At 42.7% G+C, this 23,252-nt stretch overlaps 6 protein-coding genes across 6 annotated transcripts; 2 read left to right on the top strand and 4 right to left on the bottom strand.

Moving 5' to 3' along the window:
* Positions 1 to 3,865: 3,865 nt before the first annotated feature.
* Positions 3,866 to 5,176, bottom strand: CTRU02_209211 (uncharacterized protein; the record flags this gene model as incomplete). Its single annotated transcript, XM_036732846.2, has 1 exon — positions 3,866 to 5,176. The coding sequence occupies one exon, from the start codon at positions 5,174 to 5,176 to the stop codon at positions 3,866 to 3,868; it is 1,311 nt and encodes a 436-aa protein (XP_036575485.2).
* A 5,316-nt stretch (positions 5,177 to 10,492) lies between these two features.
* CTRU02_209210 (sugar transporter) lies at positions 10,493 to 12,535 on the bottom strand (the record flags this gene model as incomplete). The annotated part of the gene is made up of 6 exons (XM_036733551.1): positions 10,493 to 10,646; positions 10,697 to 10,922; positions 10,972 to 11,265; positions 11,318 to 11,563; positions 11,619 to 12,385; positions 12,435 to 12,535. 6 exons carry the CDS (start codon positions 12,533 to 12,535, stop codon positions 10,493 to 10,495), a joined length of 1,788 nt encoding a protein of 595 aa, XP_036574701.1.
* Positions 12,536 to 13,676: 1,141 nt separating this feature from the next.
* Positions 13,677 to 14,937, top strand: CTRU02_209209 (transaldolase b; the record flags this gene model as incomplete). Its single annotated transcript, XM_036733553.1, has 4 exons — positions 13,677 to 13,725; positions 13,776 to 13,960; positions 14,020 to 14,329; positions 14,381 to 14,937. The coding sequence occupies 4 exons, from the start codon at positions 13,677 to 13,679 to the stop codon at positions 14,935 to 14,937; spliced, it is 1,101 nt and encodes a 366-aa protein (XP_036574702.1).
* A 61-nt stretch (positions 14,938 to 14,998) lies between these two features.
* Positions 14,999 to 16,053, bottom strand: CTRU02_209208 (uncharacterized protein; the record flags this gene model as incomplete). Its single annotated transcript, XM_036733552.1, has 2 exons — positions 14,999 to 15,817; positions 15,877 to 16,053. The coding sequence occupies 2 exons, from the start codon at positions 16,051 to 16,053 to the stop codon at positions 14,999 to 15,001; spliced, it is 996 nt and encodes a 331-aa protein (XP_036574703.1).
* A 2,455-nt stretch (positions 16,054 to 18,508) lies between these two features.
* CTRU02_209207 (uncharacterized protein) lies at positions 18,509 to 18,960 on the top strand (the record flags this gene model as incomplete). The annotated part of the gene is made up of 2 exons (XM_036733554.1): positions 18,509 to 18,569; positions 18,635 to 18,960. The coding sequence occupies 2 exons, from the start codon at positions 18,509 to 18,511 to the stop codon at positions 18,958 to 18,960; spliced, it is 387 nt and encodes a 128-aa protein (XP_036574704.1).
* Positions 18,961 to 19,642: 682 nt separating this feature from the next.
* Positions 19,643 to 20,833, bottom strand: CTRU02_209206 (glycosyl hydrolase family 10; the record flags this gene model as incomplete). Its single annotated transcript, XM_070205225.1, has 4 exons — positions 19,643 to 19,741; positions 19,795 to 19,997; positions 20,054 to 20,299; positions 20,344 to 20,833. The coding sequence occupies 4 exons, from the start codon at positions 20,831 to 20,833 to the stop codon at positions 19,643 to 19,645; spliced, it is 1,038 nt and encodes a 345-aa protein (XP_070061300.1).
* Positions 20,834 to 23,252: the final 2,419 nt, after the last annotated feature.

Raw genomic sequence — 23,252 nt, 5'->3', positions numbered from 1 at the left:
TCGAGAATTATTCTATCTCTTTTATAACCGTATTTATATACCTTTATTATAGGGAATTGATAGGGACGCATTACGAATTGATAGGGACGTATTATCCTTAGGGACGTATTACATTCTAAGGTTGTAATTAGCTTAAAATTTTATTATTAGTATATCCGAATTCTGCTATCATCTAATAAAGTATCTTTCTTATCTTCTTAGCCTATCCCTTTATAACTATAAAAGCGTATTAGATATATTTAATTTATTCTCCTTTATAACGTTAAGATATCTACCTTTACAAGTTAATTAAAGCCTTAATCGCGTCGCCGACCTAGCAGCTCTAGTATATATAATCAATTGCCTTCTCCTAAGCGCTAACGCTATGCTATCTTAGTTAGTAGTAATACTATTATTAGTTAATTCTATAAGGCTAGCGATCGTAAAGGTTAACCTAACCTAATCTCTAAGATTCTATCTAAATAATTATAGTAAGATTCCGATATAAGCTATAACCCTTAGAGAGATAAATTATATTTTTTATATTCCTTTCTAAAGGGGATAATACGTATATAGCGTATAATTTTACTTAAACGTTAATTAAAAGAAAGCTAATTAGTATTATAACTTAAAAATTAACTTTTATAACCTACTTTAGATTAGTTCTCTACTATTCTAAGCCTTATTTAAGAGGTTGTTAAGATAAACCGACGTCTTACGCATGCTTTCTTCTAACAATATAAACGCGTTCGTCGATATCGTAAGGCTTAAGGCTACTTACTACACCCTTTAGACATATCCTTAATCGGCAAGTCTCCTCCTCCTCTACCTTATTTACCTCCCCGACAAAGCCTAGAAGTAATAGCGATACCATCTTCTCTAAGTACTTTATTCCTTACTATAAGCGAAAGGTTGAAATTACCTACCCCCGAAACTATTCTAAACCTACCGATCCCTAGCAAACTAGAAGTAATAATTAAAACCCTCCTCGACTAAGTTAATAAATTTGTAAAAAAGCATAGATTTAGAATTATAAAGTATAATAGATGCTATCGTAAAGGACGTATAATTCGCTATATACTTCGTTATAATCGATTTAGTGTTAGAAGTATAAGTATATTATACTTCTATTTTACTTATTTATCCTATTTAGTCTTATCTAAGACTTAGTAGGACTTACAAAAGTAACTAGCTAAGAATGGCTGCTTGCTAGTTTAAACATATGATATTCAGATCCCTATGGAATACTCTCTTTAACCTTATCTAAAAGTCTATTTAGTTAAAGAAGATTCTAGTCTGATTTATAAGCTGCTTTATAAGCTAGTTGACGTATATACTTACGTATACTAAACCTAGCTTATAGCTTCCTATATTAGCTATTATAGGCGACGTTATACTACTATATAACTAGCCTAATTCTCTCCCTTAGCTAGCTATTAGTTCCTCAACCAACTCAGCTTCAATATAAGCCTATACATTCTTTACTATTAAAGCCCTACTTCATAAGTACAAGTTCCCTTACTCTAATACCCTGTTATAAGGATATCGTACTATCTACGAGATTCCTACCTACCGTTCCAACATTTAGGCTATTAAAGCAAGGTAGAAGTACTAGCATCTAAGCCTGCGTATCTCGGAAGTATGATTGCTAATAGCAAATTATTACTAAAGTAATAGAAGAAGGGAAATAGCTTTTACGTTAGTATTTTAACCTAATATATAGCTAGCATAATTATATCTCTAGCTTAGCATTATCTATATACCTATCTTATAAGAAGTTAACTAAGCTTATTAAGGATATAGTTAAGACTATTAGTCGGTAGGTTAGTATTTAGGTATATAACGTAGGTATTATTATTTAGAAGTAGTTTCCTAAATCTATTTTTACTTAGCAAGATATTTATAATGCTAGAGCCTAAATCAATTGCGAAAAGCTTAATAAGTATATACTAACTATAGCTTTAATCAAGCTTTTTAATAAGTAAGAGATCCTTTATATTATAAAGTAAGTAGATAATAAGCTAAATCGGCTTGTTAGGCTTGTCTAGACGTTTCTATACTTTCTCTAGATATAGAAGCAGTTCCCCGAGGTTATTAGCTTTAATAATACCTATAATACTAATCGCTTCAAGCTTTTACTCTTTTAAGCTATAAGGCAAATATATCTTAGATCGGTATTTAATATAGTATTTAGTCTTATTAATAATAAGAGACTAAAAGGGTTTTAGTTCTTATCGCAAAGTATCTTATAACTTATTAATTAGAACTTTATTTGCTAACTAGATATTATTATTACCGACTACGATAGATAGATAAAAGCAGCTTTTAATAAATACTTTCTAAATATATAATAATAGCTTTATATTTACTATATTAACTTAAACGTTATACTTAAAGCTAAGTAGAAGTAGCTTTAAAGCTATTCTAATAATAATAGGTCTAAAGAAGACGATCTAGCTTTATAACTAGATACTAAACTTAGTAATAAAGACTATGCTTATATCTATACTTTAGTAGATAAGGCTATGCTATATAGCTACCGGGGGGTTCTTATAATATAGAAGTTAGTTCTATTTGCTAAGATAGAGGATGCCTTTAGGAAAGCATAAGCAAACCTTTATAAAGAGTTTAAAGACTAATAGCCTATTCTAAACTACCTATATAGAATATATCTACTATTAAGGGAGTAATAGGTATGTTATTCTATTCGCTAGTACCGAAACTTCGGCATCCGTATAACCTTAGGGACGGAATTAAGTAATAACAACATTAAAGGCTATCTTCTTAATAGACTTAGCTACCTATATTACTTAGTTAATATAATATAGGATATGCTTAAGGATTAAGAGGTTTGCTTTAAGCAAGCTTATATATAGGATAAGATCCTTACAAGCCGTAAGTTTATAAGGAATAGATCTAAGTACCTTAGGGAGCTTCGAATAATACTTTTATCATAGTATCTTAGTTTAATTACGAAGCAATACCGTCTAGCAAAGAAGGCTTTACTAATAGGTAGAAATCTATTTCTAACGCCTCTTAGAGACTATATAGAGGACTATACTGTCTCTATAAAGTATAGTATCCTATGCTATTATAAGATCTACTTTAAACTTATAGATAGGGTATAGTTTATAAAGGATAAGGTTTACCTATAATAGCGGCTATAGGAGTCTTCTTCCTAGGATCTATATTGACGGATCCTTAATCCGAAGATTATAAGAAACCTTCGTAGCAGACTTAAGAACTTAATATAGCTAGTCTTATTATCCTTATCATTAAGGGATAGCACCTAATCAAGCAGCTAGCTAGCTAGACAATCATATAGCTAACTATAAAGTTAACAACCTAGCTAATTAGTAGCAAGGCGTAAATATAACAGACTACTAGGAAGCCGTAATAGGATTACCTTAGCAAGGCTTATATAAGAGACAGCCAGTAGCTAGGCGCTAACCTCTTCCTAGCAGCAGACACGAAGCTAAGTAACTACTCTTAGTACTAGCCGATCAACTAGCCTTCGTTCGAATAGAAGAAGATTATAAGCAAGCATCCATAAGACAAGGAGTGTCACAGTTAATAAGTCGTTCTAGTCATTGTTGTCTATTAGGTTAGGTCTATCCTAGGTCTAGCGAACAGGTGGTCTAATATACCTATAGGGCGGTCTAGGGCGACAGTATCGCCCCACGTGTGGCAGCCCCACTGGCAGCCACACTGGCAGCCCCATAACTGTGGCATCCCTGCTGTTGTGTCTAATAGAACTGTGACAGGTGCCCGTCCCGAAAAAGACGATCGTCCCGATCGTTTCGGCTGCCTAAACATGACTTTAAACGGCTTAATAACATGACTTCCTTAGGCCTCTATTAGTGCGAGGCGTAATAGGGGGGTATGCCTAAGGCTGGCTGTAATTAACTGGCTGGGCGTAACTGTCTGGCTGGGCGTAACTGTCTGGCTGGCTGGCTGGCTGGCTGTAATTAACTAGCTGGGCGTAACTGTCTGGCTGGCTGGCTGGCTGGCTGTAATTAACTAGCTGGGCGTAACTGTCTGGCTGGCTGGCTGGCTGGCTGTAATTAACTGGCTGGGCGTAACTGTCTGGCTGGCTGGCTGGCTGGCTGTAATTAACTAGCTGGGTTGGCCCAAAGCGGGCACTTAGTCCCTTCTGTAGGCCGTACCATCCTAGGGCCCTATACCGGTTCCTTTCCACGGGCCTAAGGTGATATTCCCACCAGCTGAGTGCTTTACCTCTGAGTAGGCTCTGCCATTCTCGGAGGACTTCGTCTCGAGCGTATGGATTAACGATTTTCCTTCCAATTGCTAAGAGCCATAGATCTACGTCTCGGTAGCATAGTGTCTGTTGGTCATAGAATATAGGCTCCCTGCCGTACTTGCTGTCGGCGTCGGGCCAGAATACTCCGTATCGTTGCTGAATGTTCGTTATGGCTGCGAATCTTCTCCCTGGGTCTGGTAGGAAAAGCAGTTGCTGTTGTTGTCGTTGGGACTGTAGCATAGTCATACAGAGGCTAATTTCGGTATAGATATGGGCATGCTTAGCGGCGTTGAAGAGGGTCTGTAGAAACGGCGCAGAAGCCCGTTCTATAACTTCTATGGTCTGGCCGGCAGTCTCGGCAGTAGTCTCGGCAGTCTCGGCAGTAGTCTCGGCAGTAGTCTCGGTAGTAGTCTCGGCAGTCTCGGCAGTAGTCTCGGCAGTAGTCTCGGCAGTCTCGGCAGTCTCGGCAGTAGTCTCGGCAGTAGTCTCGGCAGTCTCGGCAGTAGTCTCGGCAGTAGTCTCGGCAGTCTCGGCAGTCTCGGCAGTCTCAGTAATCTCGGCAGTCTTAGCAGTCTCCTGCTGTGGGATTCCAGCCCTACAGGCTGAGGGCTGGCAGCCCTGTTGTAGGTGTCGGAATAGGGCGTTGCGAGATGTGAAATCGCTATAGCAGATGCGACAGCGAAACTGGCTTCCACAGCTATTGGCATAGACGTGGCGGAAGAGAGCGTTCTTGCTGGGGAATCTAGCGCTACACTTCCGGCAGGGCTCTGGGCGCTGTTGGCGGGTCTGGATAGCCTTGAGGTCGTCAATTGACGGCCATACCGTTGGGTCCCACGCTGGCGTAGGCGTAGAGGGATAACGGCGTTGACGGTACGAGGGGTGATGGTCTCGCGTAGGGTCTTGAGGGGAGGCGAATAGTATAGCTGGTGCGCGCATATTGGCGGCGTCGGCGTTAGCAGCAGCGTTAGCAGCAGAATTAGCCTGGTGCGGGCGGATTGGCCACGGTCTGGTGTTTCTCAACGGATTGAAAAAAGTAGCTTATTTGCCCATGCTGAAAAATTAACTATGAGGTCGCGAGGGATCGCAAAGTAGGTTGTGCTACCACTTGTCACAGTTAATCAGTCGTTCTAGTCATTGTTGTCTATTAGGTTAGGTCTATCCTAGGTCTAGCGAACAGGTGGTCTAATATACCTATAGGGCGGTCTAGGGCGACAGTATCGCCCCACGTGTGGCAGCCCCACTGGCAGCCACACTGGCAGCCCCATAACTGTGGCATCCCTGCTGTTGTGTCTAATAGAACTGTGACACATAAGACAAGGAGTTAATAGGAACTACTTAGTAATAGTAATAAAAGTCTTAAACGTTAAAGGTAGGGGGGGTATTCTTTATTATTATATAAGAGGAAATAGAAGTAGAAATCAATTAAGATTTATAAAAGCCGTTTTAGTTTAGTTTGATAAAACCTAATTCCTCTTTAAAAGGGAAGAAAAAGACCTACTATTTAAGATTTGCAAAAGCGGTCGTTTAGATAGTTTTACAAATCTCAAATAAGAGGAATAGCTAAGAAACGTAAGCTAGTAAGGCAGGCCGGCTTTATATCTATGAAACGGAGGCAGGCCTCTTATAGCTATGAAAAGGTAGGGCGTTAGCAACGCTAGCCTCACCGCCTTCGCCAACTTATACCTATAGGTTACCAAAATTTCTAGCTAATCACAACCTTAGAATATAATACGTCCCTAAGGATGATACGTCCCTATCAATTCGTGATACGTCCCTATCAATTCCCTTATTATAATACGAATATAATAAAGATAAGGCGAAAAAGTAGTATTATTACCTTCTAGCTAAAGGTCGGGAAGTTACTTACTAGGAGGAGGCGAAGGGAAGGCGTTATTAAAGCTAGACTCTACCGTAGATAAGGGGGTAGGGGAGCGTTAAGTAAGGCTAGTAGTAGGCAGGGGATTAAGGGTCGAGTTGCTAGCGTTAGACTTATTACTATCGCCTTCTTTACTAGACTTACTCGATTTAGACTTTTCGGTCGTAGTTAAATTAGCGAAAATACAGTTTTAATCTTTACCTAGGGAAGGCTAACGCTTCTCCCGAAGAATAGTATTATAACGATAGGTTTTCGCTGCTTTTAAGGTACGAAGTCGCTATGCCTAACTATGCTAATTACCTTTTTTACTATTAAGAGTAAGGGTCTTATTAATCCTGCTACTATGAACTCTGCCTTTCTCGTAAGGCGTCCGGGTCTAGGGTTTTTAAAGCGCTATGCTGTCTAATCGCGACCGAACGTCTAGAGAATAAATAAAGACAATCTCGAGAAAGAGAAAAATAAGGCGATTCTGCTAAAGATAAAGAGAAAAGCTAGCAAATAATACGTAAGTCGTAATCGATAGAAGAACCGAACGCTATAGCAAGGATGTTAATAGAAAAGAAAAGTAAATAAATAAAGTAGGCGATAAGGAAATAAAAGCGCTAAGAAAAGTTTTTTTTTAGAGAAAGGCTAGCCTGACTAAGCTATACCGAACTCTAAGCAAAAGCCTAACTAAGCCCGACCTAGAGCCTTACGCCTTGCTTAAAAAAAAAAAAAAAAAAAAAAGGAGGATCTATATTTTCTATACGTAAGTTGCTAGGGATAGTAACTATAATAAGGAGGTAGTTATAATAAGGCAAAAAGCTATAAGGCGCTATACTATTAGAAGCGTTATAAGATACTATACTAAGAAGGTTAATATATATATTTTACTTAGCAAGGTATAATACCTAGATAAAAGATAGGTTCTAGCTTTAGACTCTTAATCTAGAGGATTAAGAATTAGCTTTAGAAAAATACGATATTTATTACTATTATAACTATTTCTAGCTAAAACCTTATAATACTAACCTTAAGACCTTAAAAAGTCTAGATTACTTATTCTTAATAGGCATAGTAGCTATAAAATAACAGAATTTATATATATCTACTTTAAGAATAAGATACTCTTACTCTTCCTACTACTATATATATCCTACGTTCTTTAGCCGCTTGATTAGTTAGTATTTAAGCTGCTAAAAGCTATTTATAAGAAAGAGCTTCTATACCTAGATTAATAAGACGCTAGCATTATTATAAGCAAGAGAAACTTTCTCCTCTGCTATGGAAAAGCATGCTATATAGCATTTATAAGCAAGAATATCATTAGCGGTTGGAAATATATAGGTCTATAGCTTATAAGCATAGCTAAACCGCTAATAAGCCTTCTTCTACTTAGGAACCTATCAATACTAGCTAGACAGACCGATCAGCCTTATAAGGGACTGTCTAATGCTATAGCAGGCGAAAAATAAGTATTAGAGATATTAGCAGTATGCTAGTTAACGCTAACGAAGCGGTCTAAGCTATAGGATTAATTTAACTTATATAATAAGGTTAGGCATGATCGAAATACTTAACGACTGCTTTTTTATAAGGTTTAAAAGGGATTTAATAAACAGAGCTATAAACTAGCTATAGCTTAGTAAAAGATTAAGGTGCTAGAAGCAGAAGTTAAGGCATCTAGGGCTAGGAAGTAGAAGAAGGTTATAATAAGCCTAAATTCGAAGTTTGCTAACATTAAAGCTATTCGGAAGGCTTAAATTAAAGTAAGCGAAATTAAGGATAGCTTAGATAAATCTAGTAAGTCTAATTTACCTACTCTTAAGGGAAATAGTATTATTATAGTAATAAATTAAATATAATTAATAGCTAAAGTTAATATATAGTAAAATGCATTATGATTTTTAGGGTGCCTAAATATAGGGGGTGCCTAAATATAGGTGCGGGACGTTAATCTATACGTTTTCTATAGCTTAAGTTAGATTTCTTCCTAAGTTACTTTACTTTTACTACCTCTCGCCTTCTATTTAATATTAACCTAACTATTATCTACTATATAGCTTAATAACTTACTCCTTCTATCTATTATCTTAGGTTACTCCTCTATTATAGCTACTACTTGCCGTATTTAAAAGTATAGTAGTATAGTTTAGACAAGGAATAGTGTTAGCTAGTATTCGGCAGTCGACTATAAGTTCTGCCTTACTAGTTAAACCGTAGGAAGCGTTAGTTATAATTTTACTAAATATACTAATAGCTTTCCTTATACTTTGACTATAAGTCTAAAGATATCTTATAGATAGATTATGTTAAAACACGTTAATTAGGAAGAATCTAATAGGATTTTAGTTATAATGCTATACGAAATAGCTTGGTTTTATAGTTAATAACGTCCCGTACCTATATTTAGGCACCCCCTATATTTAGGCACCTTAAGAATCATAATGCATTTTACTATATATCAACTTTAGCCATTAATTATATTTAATCTATTGCTATAACAATACTATTTCCCTTAAGAATAAGTAAATCAGACTTACTAGATTTATCTAAGCTATCCTTAATTTCGCCTACTTTAATTTAAGCCTTCCGAATAGCTTTAATGTTAGCAAACTTCGAATTTAGGCTTATTATAACCTTCTTCTACTTCCTAGCCCTAGATGCCTTAACTTCTGCTTCTAGCACCTTAATCTTTTACTAAGCTATAGCTAGTTTATAGCTCTGTTTATTAAATCCCTTTTAAACCTTATAAAAAAGCAGTCGTTAAGTATTTCGATCATGCCTAACCTTATTATATAAGTTAAATTAATCTTATAGCTTAGACCGCTTCGTTAGCGTTAACTAGCATACTGCTAATATCTTTAATACTTATTTTTCGCCTGCTATAGCATTAGACAGTCCCTTATAAGGCTGATCGGTCTGTCTAGCTAGTATTGATAGGTTCCTAAGTAGAAGAAGGCTTATTAGCGGTTTAGCTATGCTTATAAGCTATAGACCTATATATTTCCAACCGCTAATGATATTCTTGCTTATAAATGCTATATAGCATGCTTTTCCATAGCAGAGGAGAAAGTTTCTCTTGCTTATAATAATGCTAGCGTCTTATTAATCTAGGTATAGAAGCTTTTTCTTATATATAGCTTTTAACAGCCTAAATACTAACTAATTAAGCAGCTAAAGAACGTAAGATATATATAGCAGTAGGAAGAGTAAGAGTATCTTATTCTTAAAGCAGATATATATAAATTCTATTATTTTATAGCTACTATGCTTATTAAAAATAAGTAATCTAGACTCTTTAAGGTCTTAGGGTTAGGTTAATAGTATAAAGACCTTTTATAACTATTTAATAGTAGTAGAATCCGACGTCTAGCTATTTTCTATTATTATAAACTTCTAGCTATTATATTTAGTTAAATCGAGAGGAAACTACTATTATTAAATAGTCTTCCCCTTATATATTATAAGTAGAGGTAATACCTTACTAGTTATAAAGATATACTTAATTAAAGATATCTAAGCCTAAGACCTAGGCTATTTCTTTCGAATAAAGCAAGTTTCTAATAATCTAAGAACTAATCTATTTAATCTTCTACCTTCTAAAATACCTATTTTATCTATATTATATCGATTGCTTGCTTTGATTGCTTATATCTTAGGTAGAGCGAGATGCTTAAACTATTCCCTAATTATATTAGTTAAGGCACTATTGACACGCTAGGAATTAATTGCTCTGCTTCTCTAAACCTTGATTGATAGATTTCTCTTGATAAATGATTAAACCTAGTTTCTTCCGAGAGGCTAGAAGTCTCTACGTGTCTATAGAATCCTCTTAGCAAAATCCTTAAGCTATTGATAGGTTGGTAGAAAGCTTAGGGTAGCTTGTATTCGAATCTATTTAGCTAAGTAACTTTCCTAGGTTAGTGATAGCTTCTATAACCTAGCGAAAGCAATACCTCTTGTTTAGTAACTTCTTATTCTGTTTTATAGTATAGTTCGTAGTATGCCTTTATTATAAGCTGCTTTTTTTATACTATAGCTACTAGTAATAGCCTTAAATACCTTAAGCAAGTCATCTTCGGTATATTAGCGTATGTAAGTATAAATAATAAGCATATAAAGTTAGATTATAATTAGTAAAAAGTTAAAAAAGTAGTAAATAATTGAAGTTGAGGGGTAGTTATGGTGTTGAGCGATTTTTGGGGTGCCTAAATGTGGGGGGTGCCTAAATGTGGGTGCGGGACGTTATGTCTCGAGAAACTTGAAGACACGCAAGTCGCGCGACCTTGAGGCGGCGGGTGATCTGGGGACCCTTGCGTCAAAACATAGCTAGCAAATATTATTCTTATGCATCGGCTCTACCAAACTTCGTGAACATTTTGAAGATTCCGACGTCACTCCAGATGGTAAAGGGGCTCAAGCTGAGCACTCTTTTCGAAAAACACATATCTTCTAATAAACCAAGGAAGCCACGTGCGAATTTGATACGCTGCATGCCTACGCGTGGGGACCCCAAAGATATAGTCAAGTTCTTCCAGTGTCCGTTGCCTTAGGAAAAAGTCAGACTTGGGGTTCTTCGGGGGTTCTTTTCAACTTACTTGGTCTCTGGAATAATGAAGAAAATCACGATGAAAGCAAACAGATTTAAGCCTGCATAAAAGCCGAACGCCCCGGTCGGCCCGATCCTGTGCAAAAGTTCGGGGAACGACAGTGTGAGAGCGCTTCCAATTGCATTGTTGACGCAAATGGTAAACGCCGAGCCGATTTCGCGGTGAGACAAGGGGAATGCTTCCGAGAAGTAAATTGATGGCAAAGGTCCGATACCTGTGAAGTTTAGAGGGGGTTGATAACACTGGATTATCACTTTACTTACCAGGTCCGTACATGGCCGTGAAAAGATAGATGAAAAAGGCAATCAGTGGCACTCTAGCGCTCGACTGTGCATCCATCATGAAACTCAACCCAGCTGCTAGCAAGCACCAAGCCATGTTTGGAAAAGTGATGAGCAAGAGGTTTCTGCGACCGAAAGTGTCCATCATGTAAACCGCCGGGAAAGCGAAGATGAACATGATTAACCCGAAGCCCATTGACGCTAGTAGACAATCTTTGGCTGAGTATCCTGCTTGCTGAAAAATTGTCGACGAGTAAAAAGCCATGATATTGATACCTGTAGCGCGTTATCCACAGCTCTTTGAAGCGAAAGGGTACGCCGTAGATACCTGAGAACTGCTGCGAGATCACGATCCAAGAAGAAGCAAGTGTTGCCCTGCGCAAGCGAGGAACAGTAAGGAGTTCTGTCATCCGGCGCATGAGAGTTTGGCCACCGAAAGCGTTATGCTCTTCGATTACCTGTCGATGAGCATAATACAGGTCTCGAGCAGCCATCATTTCGGTATTTCGGATTCGACAAAAGGACTTGAATGATTCTTGGTATCGGCCCTTTTTCATAAGCCATCGCGGTGACTCTGCCTTGGAGTGAATAATTATGGCTCTGTTGCCTTTACTCAAGGTTTTTCTTACCTGGACATGACCACACAAAAATCAGGACTGGTATGGCCGGAGCAAAGGCAGCAGCAAGCTGGAACCGCCATGCAAGATCACCAATGCGATACCAAATCAAGTTGGAACAGAATCCAACCAAAATGCCAAACGCCACCCACAGCTGAAAGCTCGTGACTATGCCTCCTCGGACCGTGGCAGGGGCTACTTCCGCGGAGTACACAGGAATAGTCGATATTTTAACGCCCATGCCCAGTCCCATGAAAAGTCGGCAGATCATCAAACCCCACCAATTCTGAGTGAAAGCCTGAGCAAGCACAGGAAAGACGCAGAAAAGGCCAGTAAGAAAGATGGTGCCTCGGCGGCCAAGGTAATTATTGATAGGATCCGCAGCCCATGCACTCAGCAAGCCAAATAGCGTGGGCCCTGCATTGATTACACCAACAAGAGCTTGGTTGTTCTCAATTCCAAATTCTTGAGGGAAAGATAAATTGGCGCCATTAGCTCCTGTGTTATCCCAACCCTGAATGGCGGAACCAAGGGAGCAGAGAGCTATGCTGTAATAAAGATCCTTCGGGAGGTGCCATTTATGCGTGACTTCACGACGGAGAGTATTCTTGTCGTCTTCGGTCAGTTCCTCTATTGATTCGTAAGTCTCGGGGTTTTGAGCTGCGAGAGCGCCGCGATAGAAGACCTCCTCTTGACCTGCGAACCCGAACTCATGACAGAAGCCTGCAACCTGGACTTGAAGGTCTGACCTGGAGATCCCAATGAGCGGGTTGCGAATCCTATACTCCAATCAGTATTACGTAGGCTCGGCGATGGATGCTTCCGTACTTTGCATTGATGTTCCTGTTGTAGTCAGTATTGCTGTGCTCGACGTGGCGAACATCAAGCTTAGCCTTGGCATCTCCCTCAATGTCAGATACCCGAGACATGATAGCACAGTTGAGATTATATGTTGTTGAAAGAAACCATCGAAAAAAAGACTGTTGGTAACGATTGACCAGATCGCACGATGAAGTCAAAGCATCTCGGCATCTTATATAACCCACACTAACTTAACTAAAAGCATCCTTACCACCCCTCCTTCCGCAATTAGGGCTGATTAAGATTTTACATAGTGTTCGTCACCAGTGTCAGGCTAATCAACATCAGTCGGCTGTTGAACGGCTGTTATGATTCTTTCAACCTTCTCCCGTGACATAAACTTGCTGCCGCAGCGCCCTGCACAGGGCAGCCTCCGCGTCGATGGTTGCATGACGTCTGGAGAAGTGCGGGGCTGCCCTGTGTGTGTCCACAAACCGGCTAGACTGAAGTGAGACTTAGACGCGCTAGTTGTCTGCCCTGTGCAGGGCAAACTGGGGGGTTTCCTTGAACCGCTGTTTTTACTGTGTGAGATTCTTCCTCTGTACTTAGAACTGAATGTCTTTGCCTGGCTTGCCCGGGCGCCGGGTTTTGCACGAAAAGTAAGAAGCTTCATAGGCTAAGTAAATATACATACATTAAGCCTGCCAACATACAGTGGCCTTGCTCGCAGTTTCTCACCTTAAGATATTTCCTATAATACAAAAAGAGAGTGAGAAGAAATTCGAGGAGCTAGAACTAGTGTAGCATCACTCATCAGCTGTGGAGACCGACTCCCGGGGAAACAATGTGATTGTATCCGGAGGCATTTACCCCAGAGGATCCTCTTGACCCCCACCAACCTGCAGACGCAATCAGACGACGGACTGGGATATACATCCGGAGGTGCGGGGTTCGCGATGCCCTGCGTGTGTGCTTTATGTGGCCCTGTGTGTGGCATCATGAGATGATTCTAGGCAAATATTACTATTGGTCATACGAGCCTAAGAATGGAACCATCAAGGCCCAGATAACGGCGGTGGGATAAGTGACACACGCAGGGCATCATAGTTCATCCTGATGCAAGTATGAATAGAATCAAACCACTTAGAGAATCGATAGTATTAAAGCAGCTAGTAAGTAAGTATTGAAATGATCTTTGTAGCCAATCTCCAGCATACAACTGAAAATACCGGCATAATTTACCAGGCTCAATTGTACAAATCAGACACCATGGGAAGCAAAGGCAACATAACGTGGCTCGATAAACTCGAAGAGGAGCGTGAGTGTCTGAAGTGAGACAAACTTGGGTTTCGTGGCTAACCGAAGTAGTTAATGTCGACGTCGACTGGATGGATCCTGAGTACATCAGGAACATGCCGATTGTGCCTCATGACCAGACGAGCAACCAGTTATGGGTTGACATTCAGCTTGGACACCCTTCGAATAAGGAGTTGTTGCTTGAGACCGCCAAAGAGTTGAAAAATCAAGGTTGGCTCGCCATCTACACCCGCATGGTGCGAAAATTCCAAGCTACTCAAATAATTGGGTCTTTGGCTGACAATAGGCATCATAGGCTGTCCTCATGTGCAAGAAGAACATAGGATCTATCCAAGGCCGGGTCCTGCTTCAAACACTTCCCTCGAACGCGTACAAAACAAAGGAGACGTTAGATCACGCACGTCTTTACGATCAGGAATTCGCGCGAGCGGGTATTGGGCGTGACAGATACTGTATCAAAATCCCCTCGACTGGACCTGCACTCAACGCCGCGAAGATTCTTTCCTCGGAGGGCATCCCAACTCTTGGCACGGCGCTGTTCAGCCTTCCTCAGGCTATCGCTTGCAGCCAGGCTGGAATGCTTTATATTAGCCCTTATTACAACGGTAAGTGCATTCAAGCCTTTGTGCAAGAGACGAAGCTGACTGCAGGGTAAGAGGTACGAGCTCACGACGAGCCTGACACTCTCTGGCCCAATGTCGAGGACCCCGCGACAGAACATCCCATGTCAGCACGCATTGTCCAGATCATCGAAACATACAAGCGACTGTACAAGGAAACTGGGAAAGAACAGCCTCTTGTGAAGAACGCCAGTTTCATCTCGGCCAAGGAGGCCATGGCAGCAGGCGAAATGGGCTGTCACTCAGCAACCATTTCACACACAGTGCTTGACCAACTTGCGAAGCTGGAGTACGACGGCACTAAGCAACCTGGTGAGGGTACCCCAAAACCCGTAAATGTGTACAAGGAAGCCAAACCGGTCCCCGAGCGTTTGAAAAAGCTCGTAAACATCGACCCTTTGGCGGCGGCCGAATGGGACGGCAAGCTGGCAAGCACCGACATCGACTACCTCGCCAATGGAGGCGCAGAGTTGCAGAAAGCAATTCAGGCCGACCCGGTTTCGACGACCCGTCTGGCGGACGCACTCAAACTCTTCATCGGTGGCGAAGAGAGAAGCAAGGCCAAGGTGGAGGAGGTCTTGCAACAGATATAGGTTGCCACTACACCATGCCATCCCAATACACAGTAGAACATGAGCGTAGACCAAGAAGAAGTCATCCAGGCCATGGAACCCATTGCTGCTGATGTTGAAAGGGCATGCTTTGTTGTATAGCGACTGAACTCAAATAGCTTGGGGAGGGTGGTACATGGGATGTCTCGAATGACATATTCGTAGCAGTATACTCCATGGATTGAATATCTCGGTACAAGTCTTGCTGGGTATTGATATTTTCCAGTAGTTGGTAATTGTTCACGCCCGGTTTAGAAGCAGGCAAAAGGTCCGAATGGGCATCGGATTGCATTGATTGTTGACCCGGGAGAGCCAAGGCTTCCATGGCTGGTTCTACAGAAAACGTGACCGGCCGGTCCTGCGTGACTTGTGGCCAGGAGGAGTCAATTAAGAGGCCATTAAGTTCAGAGGCAGCAGATACATCTTGGATAGGCTCTGACGGGAGGACTCGAGGTATATGTGCCGTTTCATCCGGCTGGTCCCACTCGGTCGGTACTGCGGCTTGGAACGCCTCCTCAGAAGGGCCTCCAGACTGTTCGGAGCTTCTTCTTGTAGTTTGGCTTTGGCTTACACGCACGGCAGATGCGCGACGCTGGGTATCCTTTTCGGTTTCTATAAGGCCATCGACGTTGATGACGATAGGTCTAGGCTGCCGCAAAGAGGTACCGGTAGAACTTCTCCAGTTATTCACCTCGGCCAGCAACTCATCACGCTCTTGAATCAATGACTGGATGCCTCGCAGTGCCCCGACACATCGACTTTCCAAAAGTTTGTGGCGCGCGATGCTCTCGTCGATCACGACATGTTTCGACAAGCGTTGGGGGTCCGCATCTGCAAGGGCAGGGAGCTGGCCGGCGAGTTCCTGTGAAAGGCCAAAGTTAGCTACCTTCGTACCATACATCTGGGGCACAGAAAACATACAATCAACCGCTCTTTGAAGGCCTCGCGACGACCCTTCTCAAAGATTCGGTGCGCAGCTCGGTCGTCAGCTGTAAAGTTTCGGATGCGTTTCTTAGGCGGCTTTTTCCCCGGAACTGTCTCCGATGGCACAGTCACTGTCGGACCAAGTGTAACGTTATCTTGCGCGGTCGTGTTCATGGGGGGTTATCACGTCCACAGCGATAGTCAATGATGATGTGTTCCATTCAATGTGCTTGAAATCGTTCGCGTTGACAGGATGAAATGATGGAGTTTATGGGCTGCCCTGATTCAGTACCGGATCAGGACGAAACAAAGCAGGAGGGGCTTTGAGGTTGACTGACTTCTTCTTCAGGTGAGGAGTAACGCAGTCGTCCGATGGATGGCCGAGGGAATGAAGCCGACCCTGGCCTACATCACCTGCAGCTCTAGTCAGGGATCAAGGTAATACGGAGGAGTCCTTGTAAGCGGAGCTACTGAGACCCCGCATTCCTCGACACTGAGTGCTTCCAGTGCCTACCTTGGTCAAATATGCCGCCGTTGGGTGCGTGGTCAGCGTCAGTTTTGCCATCTAGGGAAGAAACACGATTCAAGATGAATTCACATAGCAAGCAGTTTTCATAAACCAACCAGCGACTTCCTTTGCTGGTCCGTTGATTATGGACGAATCATCTCAGCAATGCTTGGTGGACCGGTCAGCTTGCACACCGCGTGGGAAGCTATTGGACGAGCCTGCTGAACTTAGAACGCAAGACAGATGTGTTTTCAAAGTCTGGTGGCAAGTTTTTCTCTCGGATCCTTACTTACTTTTGGGCTAACCAAGACCATTAGCCGATGTAGGGTCCTATTTGCGCAACTATCTTCGCAGGCCTCATCGGACCTGGTTGCGCGCCCTGCATAACTGCTGTGGCGACTGGCTTGCGACTAATGACATGAAAGCCGAAATATTTGGTGATGGTCTAACAACAAACTTGGCCGACGTATGAATGTGCCAGAGATTAGCGAGGAGAAAGGCTCATACTTCACAGATGAGATCTCCTACACATAATAGACCATGAAAAACTTGGGAAAATGGAAAGAGGAAAAAAATTGGTAGCGTCTCTTTGATTGAGCGTGTCATCCTTAGTGCAGGGGCCATGCTACTAGAAGGTTGTTAGTGATCTGACCCAAATTCGAACTTATGGTCTCCAGGTGGTAACTTACATCTTCTCTGTATCGTTTCAAATTGACCAAATGCCCGTAGGCAGAATATTTCAGCTTAATTTAGATTTATAAGGGAAAGACAAGAAACCTGAGGCAGGCAAGCTCTGATGTCAGCAAGGCTTGGGACCAGGATCGACCAAGGGTCATTTTTGGGTACCGAGATGGCCCTCGTCATACCCTTGCACCAGCTTTCAGCATAGCAAGGGAAACATCAGGGAGCATCTTTCTCGGACGGCCAATTTTCAATATCGACATGATAGCTGACGCACCATAACCTCCATTTGTTAATGACACCCCATTTACTACTCTAAAAACTACTGTTCTGGTGCAGATTTGATGTAAATGTCGTGCCTACAGCCCATGTATGCTGAACGGGCCTGAACACAGGTTCTACTACTACTGATGTAACTACGGAAATGCCTATTTTCATGTGCTCGTCAACGAAACACAAGCGCAACTTTGTGTACTCACAGAATGATTACTTCTCAGATTCTCATGGCATCGATTTCCTGGAAAACCTCACATGTCATAACGGGCGACAGTGGGCGAGGCCAAGTTTGAGGACACTGAGGCCAAAACTGGGCCTTGGCATTCCATGTTCTTTTCACTCTTTTGTTAGAAGTACCTATGACGATAGTGCCGTTGAATCTGAGCCGGACATCATTTTGTTTACAAACTACTTTTTTGATTGAGAAATTCTGTGCAATAACTAATAGCACTTCCACAAGGAGTTTTTGGTCTACTCTGGTTTGAGAAGAGGAACCTTGGGAACATTAGCATAACTGAAAACTGAAGTGTAGATTCCTCAGCTCATCCAATACAGGAGACGCCAAAATCCTGCTAAACCTTCTTAATGAATTTCACTTTCATTGTACCATGGTTTAGGCGGTGTGACTGTTAGCACTACAGTGTTACCTGCCACAGACAATGGTGAATAACAGATTTGTGACTTCAGTTTGCGTTTCCTAGCGGTTGTGCAGAGCAAGGATAAGCTTGAAGTTGAGAGAAATATAATATTTTTTCACCTAAGATGGCAAAAATAAATTAAGAATGATAGAAAGAGTTTTACTCTCGATACATCGGTTGGCCTGGCACCTTTAGGCGGATAGAATACAAGGTAGTGTATTGCTCAGAAACGCCAGAAACGCGCGCTTTTATTTCTCCAAATATATTCAGAGCATTAATTATGCTATTTGAGTGTGCCTGCATGTTTCTACTTGCTTTCCAGACAGGGGTTAGCTTAAGGCTGTCGGATAGCTCAACTGTGATTCTATGATGACGTTTATTGACAACGTGACGTCAAACCTGCGACACACATCGGTATCATCATCAATAAAATCCTCAGACCCGTACTTAGATTTCCAACCCGTCCCATTACAGAGAAAAAGTATCTCATCGCCAATACTTACTAGCAAAATCTCAAACCAACATCATGTCATCAGCACTTTACCGCCAGGCCTTCCGCGCAGCCGTAGGGCGTACCGCAAGACCTTGTCAGTATTTCTTCACAGATAGTATCAATCCATGGTTCCAATTCATCACTAACAGCCACTCCCAGTGTCCGCAAACCGCCTAATTAGCCGCTCAGTTGCAACTAAGCAAGCCTCCCCGGGTGCCTCATCAAACGTCCGCGAGCCGATCTCCTCCGATCCTGAAAGCCAGACCGTTAACAAAGCCCGTGGTCTCGATTCTGAAAACAGCCCCGACTCAGCCTCATTGGCGAAGCCCGTCAGCAACCCCGAAAATGATAAGATTGGATTGCAGGAGGAGCCGCAGCCTAGCCAGGAGAATATGAAGAATGACCCGAACGCCCCAGCGGCACAGAAGAGGGCAAACGTGGAAAAGGAGGGGAAAAAGCCATTGGATCCGGCTGACAAGCCCTAAATTCAAATAGGATGAGCATTGATAATAGGCTAGAATATAATACAGCAAATATGAACGAAGGGGCTGTGGCAATAATGATAGGCAGCCCAACTTTCCGTTCACTACTTTTCACGTCATCTACATTTATTTTGATTGTCTTGTCAATGCCATAACTTCACCATCACTTCTCATTCTGCTCTCTATTCAGCCTTAGGCGTCCGCTGTCTATCTTCGTCATCGAGCGTTCTTACTGCTCTTGTTGTCATGGACTATGGTGGTCTGTACTCCCAAACTTGAATGATCACATTTCCGCCTTCTATTTGACATGTGGAAACCTCAACATCCTGTTTACACAAACATTTCAAAAATGGTCTTAAAAGAATCTTGTTTTTCTCAAGCCCACCAATGTACTTACTTACCTTTACATCCAAGGCCATTAATAGTCAGCCATGAATAAGGTAGCGATGCATGAACCAGAATACTGAACATTGAATGACAGATAGTTTCCCAAGATTTCCCTCTCACTATCATCTGTGATGATTTCAGGCAGTGTTTGTAGTACTTGAATTAAAGACGTGTCTATCAGAACACAAAGGCTATCAATAAGTTCGAGACGCTTTCGCTACCTAGGTAGAGTGAAATATTGAGATGGCACAGGCTAGAAATAATAACATTTCGTCCAAAGTGAACATTTCCAACCTCTTCACCACTTCTTCAGCTTGTTCACAATAGCAGTGTATACCGGCTTAGGCTCAAAGTTCTCGTCGAAGAGAAGCGGCTTTACTTCACTTTGCCAAGATTGCTATCAAGAGTCAGTTGGATGTCAACGAGCATGAATTATCGCCTTTTTCTCACCTTGTCGCTCACTCCCCAAACTGTGATACCGCGGCATTTTGGCACGTTGAGGCACGCGCCAACAACGGTTGCCCAATCAGCCGGCGGGCCGTTTCTAATGTCGAGCTCAGTGATGGCAATCTCAGAAACACGAGCGGCCGCCAGGGCCTTGAGTGCTCCTTCGATATTGCTCGACATGTTTGCGGCCAGATGGCATTGAGATCCTGTTCCAAATGTTTAGCCGATGATGCATATCCTATTTGTGAGGACGAAAGCGTACCAATCCCATCAATGGGAATACCCTGTGAGATCCACTGATTAACCTTGTTGACCAACGCGGGAATCTTTCCCCAGTCTTTGTTGTCCAGATTGTAATCATTGATATAGAGCTTGGCAGCCGGGTCAGCAGCCCTAGCCGCGCGGAAAGCAACGCCCACGTAGGATTCACCCATGACATTAAAGAAAGTATTGTTACGGAGCGACCCGTTGTCGTTGAAGATTTCATTGACAACGTCCTTGCACATCGGTTTGGTTAGCAATGCCAGGCTAGCGTTTTGCCAGGGAAAACACTCACCCAAGACCTAATCTTGCCCTTGTAACGCCCAACAACGGCCTTGATGTGCTTCTGCAGAACCGAAGAGAGGACGTTTCTGTCCTTGATATCCGAAACCCATGTCGGCAACGCAGTATGCCATAACAACGTATGGCCGCGAATAGATTTACCGTTGGCTTGCGCCCACTTAACGAGATAGTCGGAATTGCCCCACGTGAAGTTGCCTCGGGTGGGTTCCGTAGCCTCCCACTTCATGGAGTATTCCGGTGTAACTTGACCAAAGTTTGCCTTTATAATAGCCTCCGTCTTCCCTTGCTGCATAATACCATTGTCGCCGGAGACACCAATGTAGAGCCCACCTCTCTTCTTGTAGAGCTGGTCAATGCTGACGGATGCTTGTCGCTTTATAATTCCGTTTGAGCGAGATTCAATGTTATTGGGCGCGATACCCAGTGGCGTGGCGAGGGCGGCCAGCGGCGCCAAAAGAATAGCCAAAGCGGCTTTCATGTTGAAGGAGTGACTGTTTAAACGAAAAGAAGGTAGGGAAAAGAAAGCTGAAATAATGAGTGTGTGAAGATGCGATGAATCCTGAGGAGAGGAGGTTTTCCAGGCGCGCTGCTCGGTATTTGCTTGATTATGAGGAATTGAAAGGTGGTCTTCGGTGGGGAACGCTCCGAGTTTCTCGACTCAGTGCATTTGGTAACCACCGCAACTCAAGTATAGTAATTTTATATTACCACCCAAATTGATCGACAAGGAACGGGCATTGAGGCTCCGGCGAGGAGGAATGGTGGCGCTCCAGAACGGCCCGGTCTAGACAGTCCAGATCTTTGTCTCAGATGCACCATTGCCGGTGTCTGGTCGGTTGCGGTAGCCGTTTGCGGCAGACCACCTGCGGCTGAGGTGCTTGCATTCCTCCCTCACAGTTGTTTCATAGGCTTTCTTTATCAATCTCGGTCGCCAAGGTATCGCGAGCATCAAGTTGTCACTCGGAAATCCGTGAGGGGGGCCGAAGACCACATCACTGAACCCCGGACAGCCACGCAGACGATGCTCAGTAAACTACGAGCCGAGTTCTGCTTCAAAACCGCAGATCGTTTGCAGCTTCATGGGGGCCATAACACGCAATCTGAATCATCACCACATCTCACATGAATCTCATTCGGGTCCCCTCGGGTCGAGATCAAGAATAAATAATAAGGGTTGAATAAGAAAGCATAATGCCTTGGATGGCAAATTGTGCTCAAGGCACTGACCACACACGTACACGGAATCGTAAGTTCAACGGTAACGGCGGACGCTATAGCAAGCGGTTTTAGTACATAACAATAATCTCCGTAATGGTGAAAGTATAACATATTGACGCCTTGGCGATAACAACGGTGATAAGCATTTCGCTGCGTACTACGTCGTACGCAGGCGCGAAGAGTTCTGCAGCAATCTCTTTGAAACGGTACCTGTCAATAGGAGCTTAAAATATCCATGTCCTTAAGAACACACTCATCAAATAGCGACCACCCTTACACGTACTGTATTGGACCTCGCCAAATGGGCTATCCCTGCTTCTTGAAAACTATCCCACCCGCGTATCCCACGGGGTTCTGCGATCCCCGAGCACGATATCCCGGTGGCCCACAATAATCAACATCCACCTCGGATGCTCGGAGCGGCATCGCAGCAGCCTGTTTGGGCACCCATGGCCCGGCTGATGCCCTTTTAAGACACCTAGTTCGTACCGGAGGAAGCATCAGGCAAAATTAAATTACTCAAAAATATTGTAGCTCTACATTTGACATCCAGGATTGGCAATTGGAACAAACAGTCTTGACACTCTGATCTCGTTGTGTTGTTAACTACAAAAGATGTGCTGGATGGAAACAACGGGGCCACAGTGTTTGAAGGTTCATGAATAGATTAAGGTGGTGAAATACGTGAGCTTGATGATTCAGGTATTTACTCTAGTGAGATAACATCAATTTGCAGAGTGGATTGTGGAGTTGCAAATGGAGTTATTCGTACAATTTGACTTCAGTTACCGCAATCCAGTATTGTGTTGCACAAAAAAGCTTGGGCTATAAGTGATCAACATTGTGTGTGGCAGAGACTAAGAGTAGCGTAGGTCTCGTGATAGCCTCTTTCCGGTTGCATCAATAATCTCTTACCCCGCCTGTACTTTTTACCGGAGTTGGCCTGGTATTCGCTCACGAGAAAGGTCGCGAACTGTTCAGGTCGCAGAAACAAGTTTAGCTACAGCATCCCACTCTTAATCGTCAACTCGAAACTTCGCCAAGGTGAGCAATAGAGGGGTATTGATGCTGCCGCAGGGAGAACATCATTGTCGTCACCACAGATATTGATGAGTTCAGATACACTGCAAGGGACTGGTCTAAAATTTTAAATGTACTGCTATTAAGGTCAACACAACTGCAAAGCTCAGGATATTCCAAAACTTCCAAGGTGGTGTGACGCAATACGAAGGGTTGTAGCTAACGGACACGCCCCTCGCAATGTTAGCTGATTTTGGCTTATCCCTTACCGTTGGTCGACAGTCGTAGGGTTGTATTTTAAAGACATTGAGTAAATCATTGAACCTAAATAACTGGCAGGGAATCTGCAAGGGAGCAGGTGGGAGTTTTTACACAATCAACTATGAGAGTATCAACTATGAAGAATGGCATTGCCCAGATCTTGCACAATTGGTACCCTATTCACAAACGCTAGGTGTCATTTTGAAATTCATTAAAAATAGAGCGAAGGCTCGCACTTTAGGATGTGATAGTTCGTTTCCTAGTTAGCTTCAGGTCGCGAGAAGTTCTCCCGTTACAATACGAAATGAATCTTGACGCTGAAGAAACGCTGTCACGGGCGCAGCCTTACTTTAGTTGGCGACCGGCCCTTCCAAACTTTCAAGAACCGAACACGAACA

The sequence above is a fragment of the Colletotrichum truncatum genome, assembly GCF_014235925.2.
Source record: "Colletotrichum truncatum strain CMES1059 chromosome Unknown Contig_0005, whole genome shotgun sequence".
NCBI classification, from domain to species: domain Eukaryota; kingdom Fungi; phylum Ascomycota; class Sordariomycetes; order Glomerellales; family Glomerellaceae; genus Colletotrichum; species Colletotrichum truncatum.
Note: the sequence above shows the minus strand (reverse complement) of the source record. Positions and strands in the feature narration are given on the sequence as shown.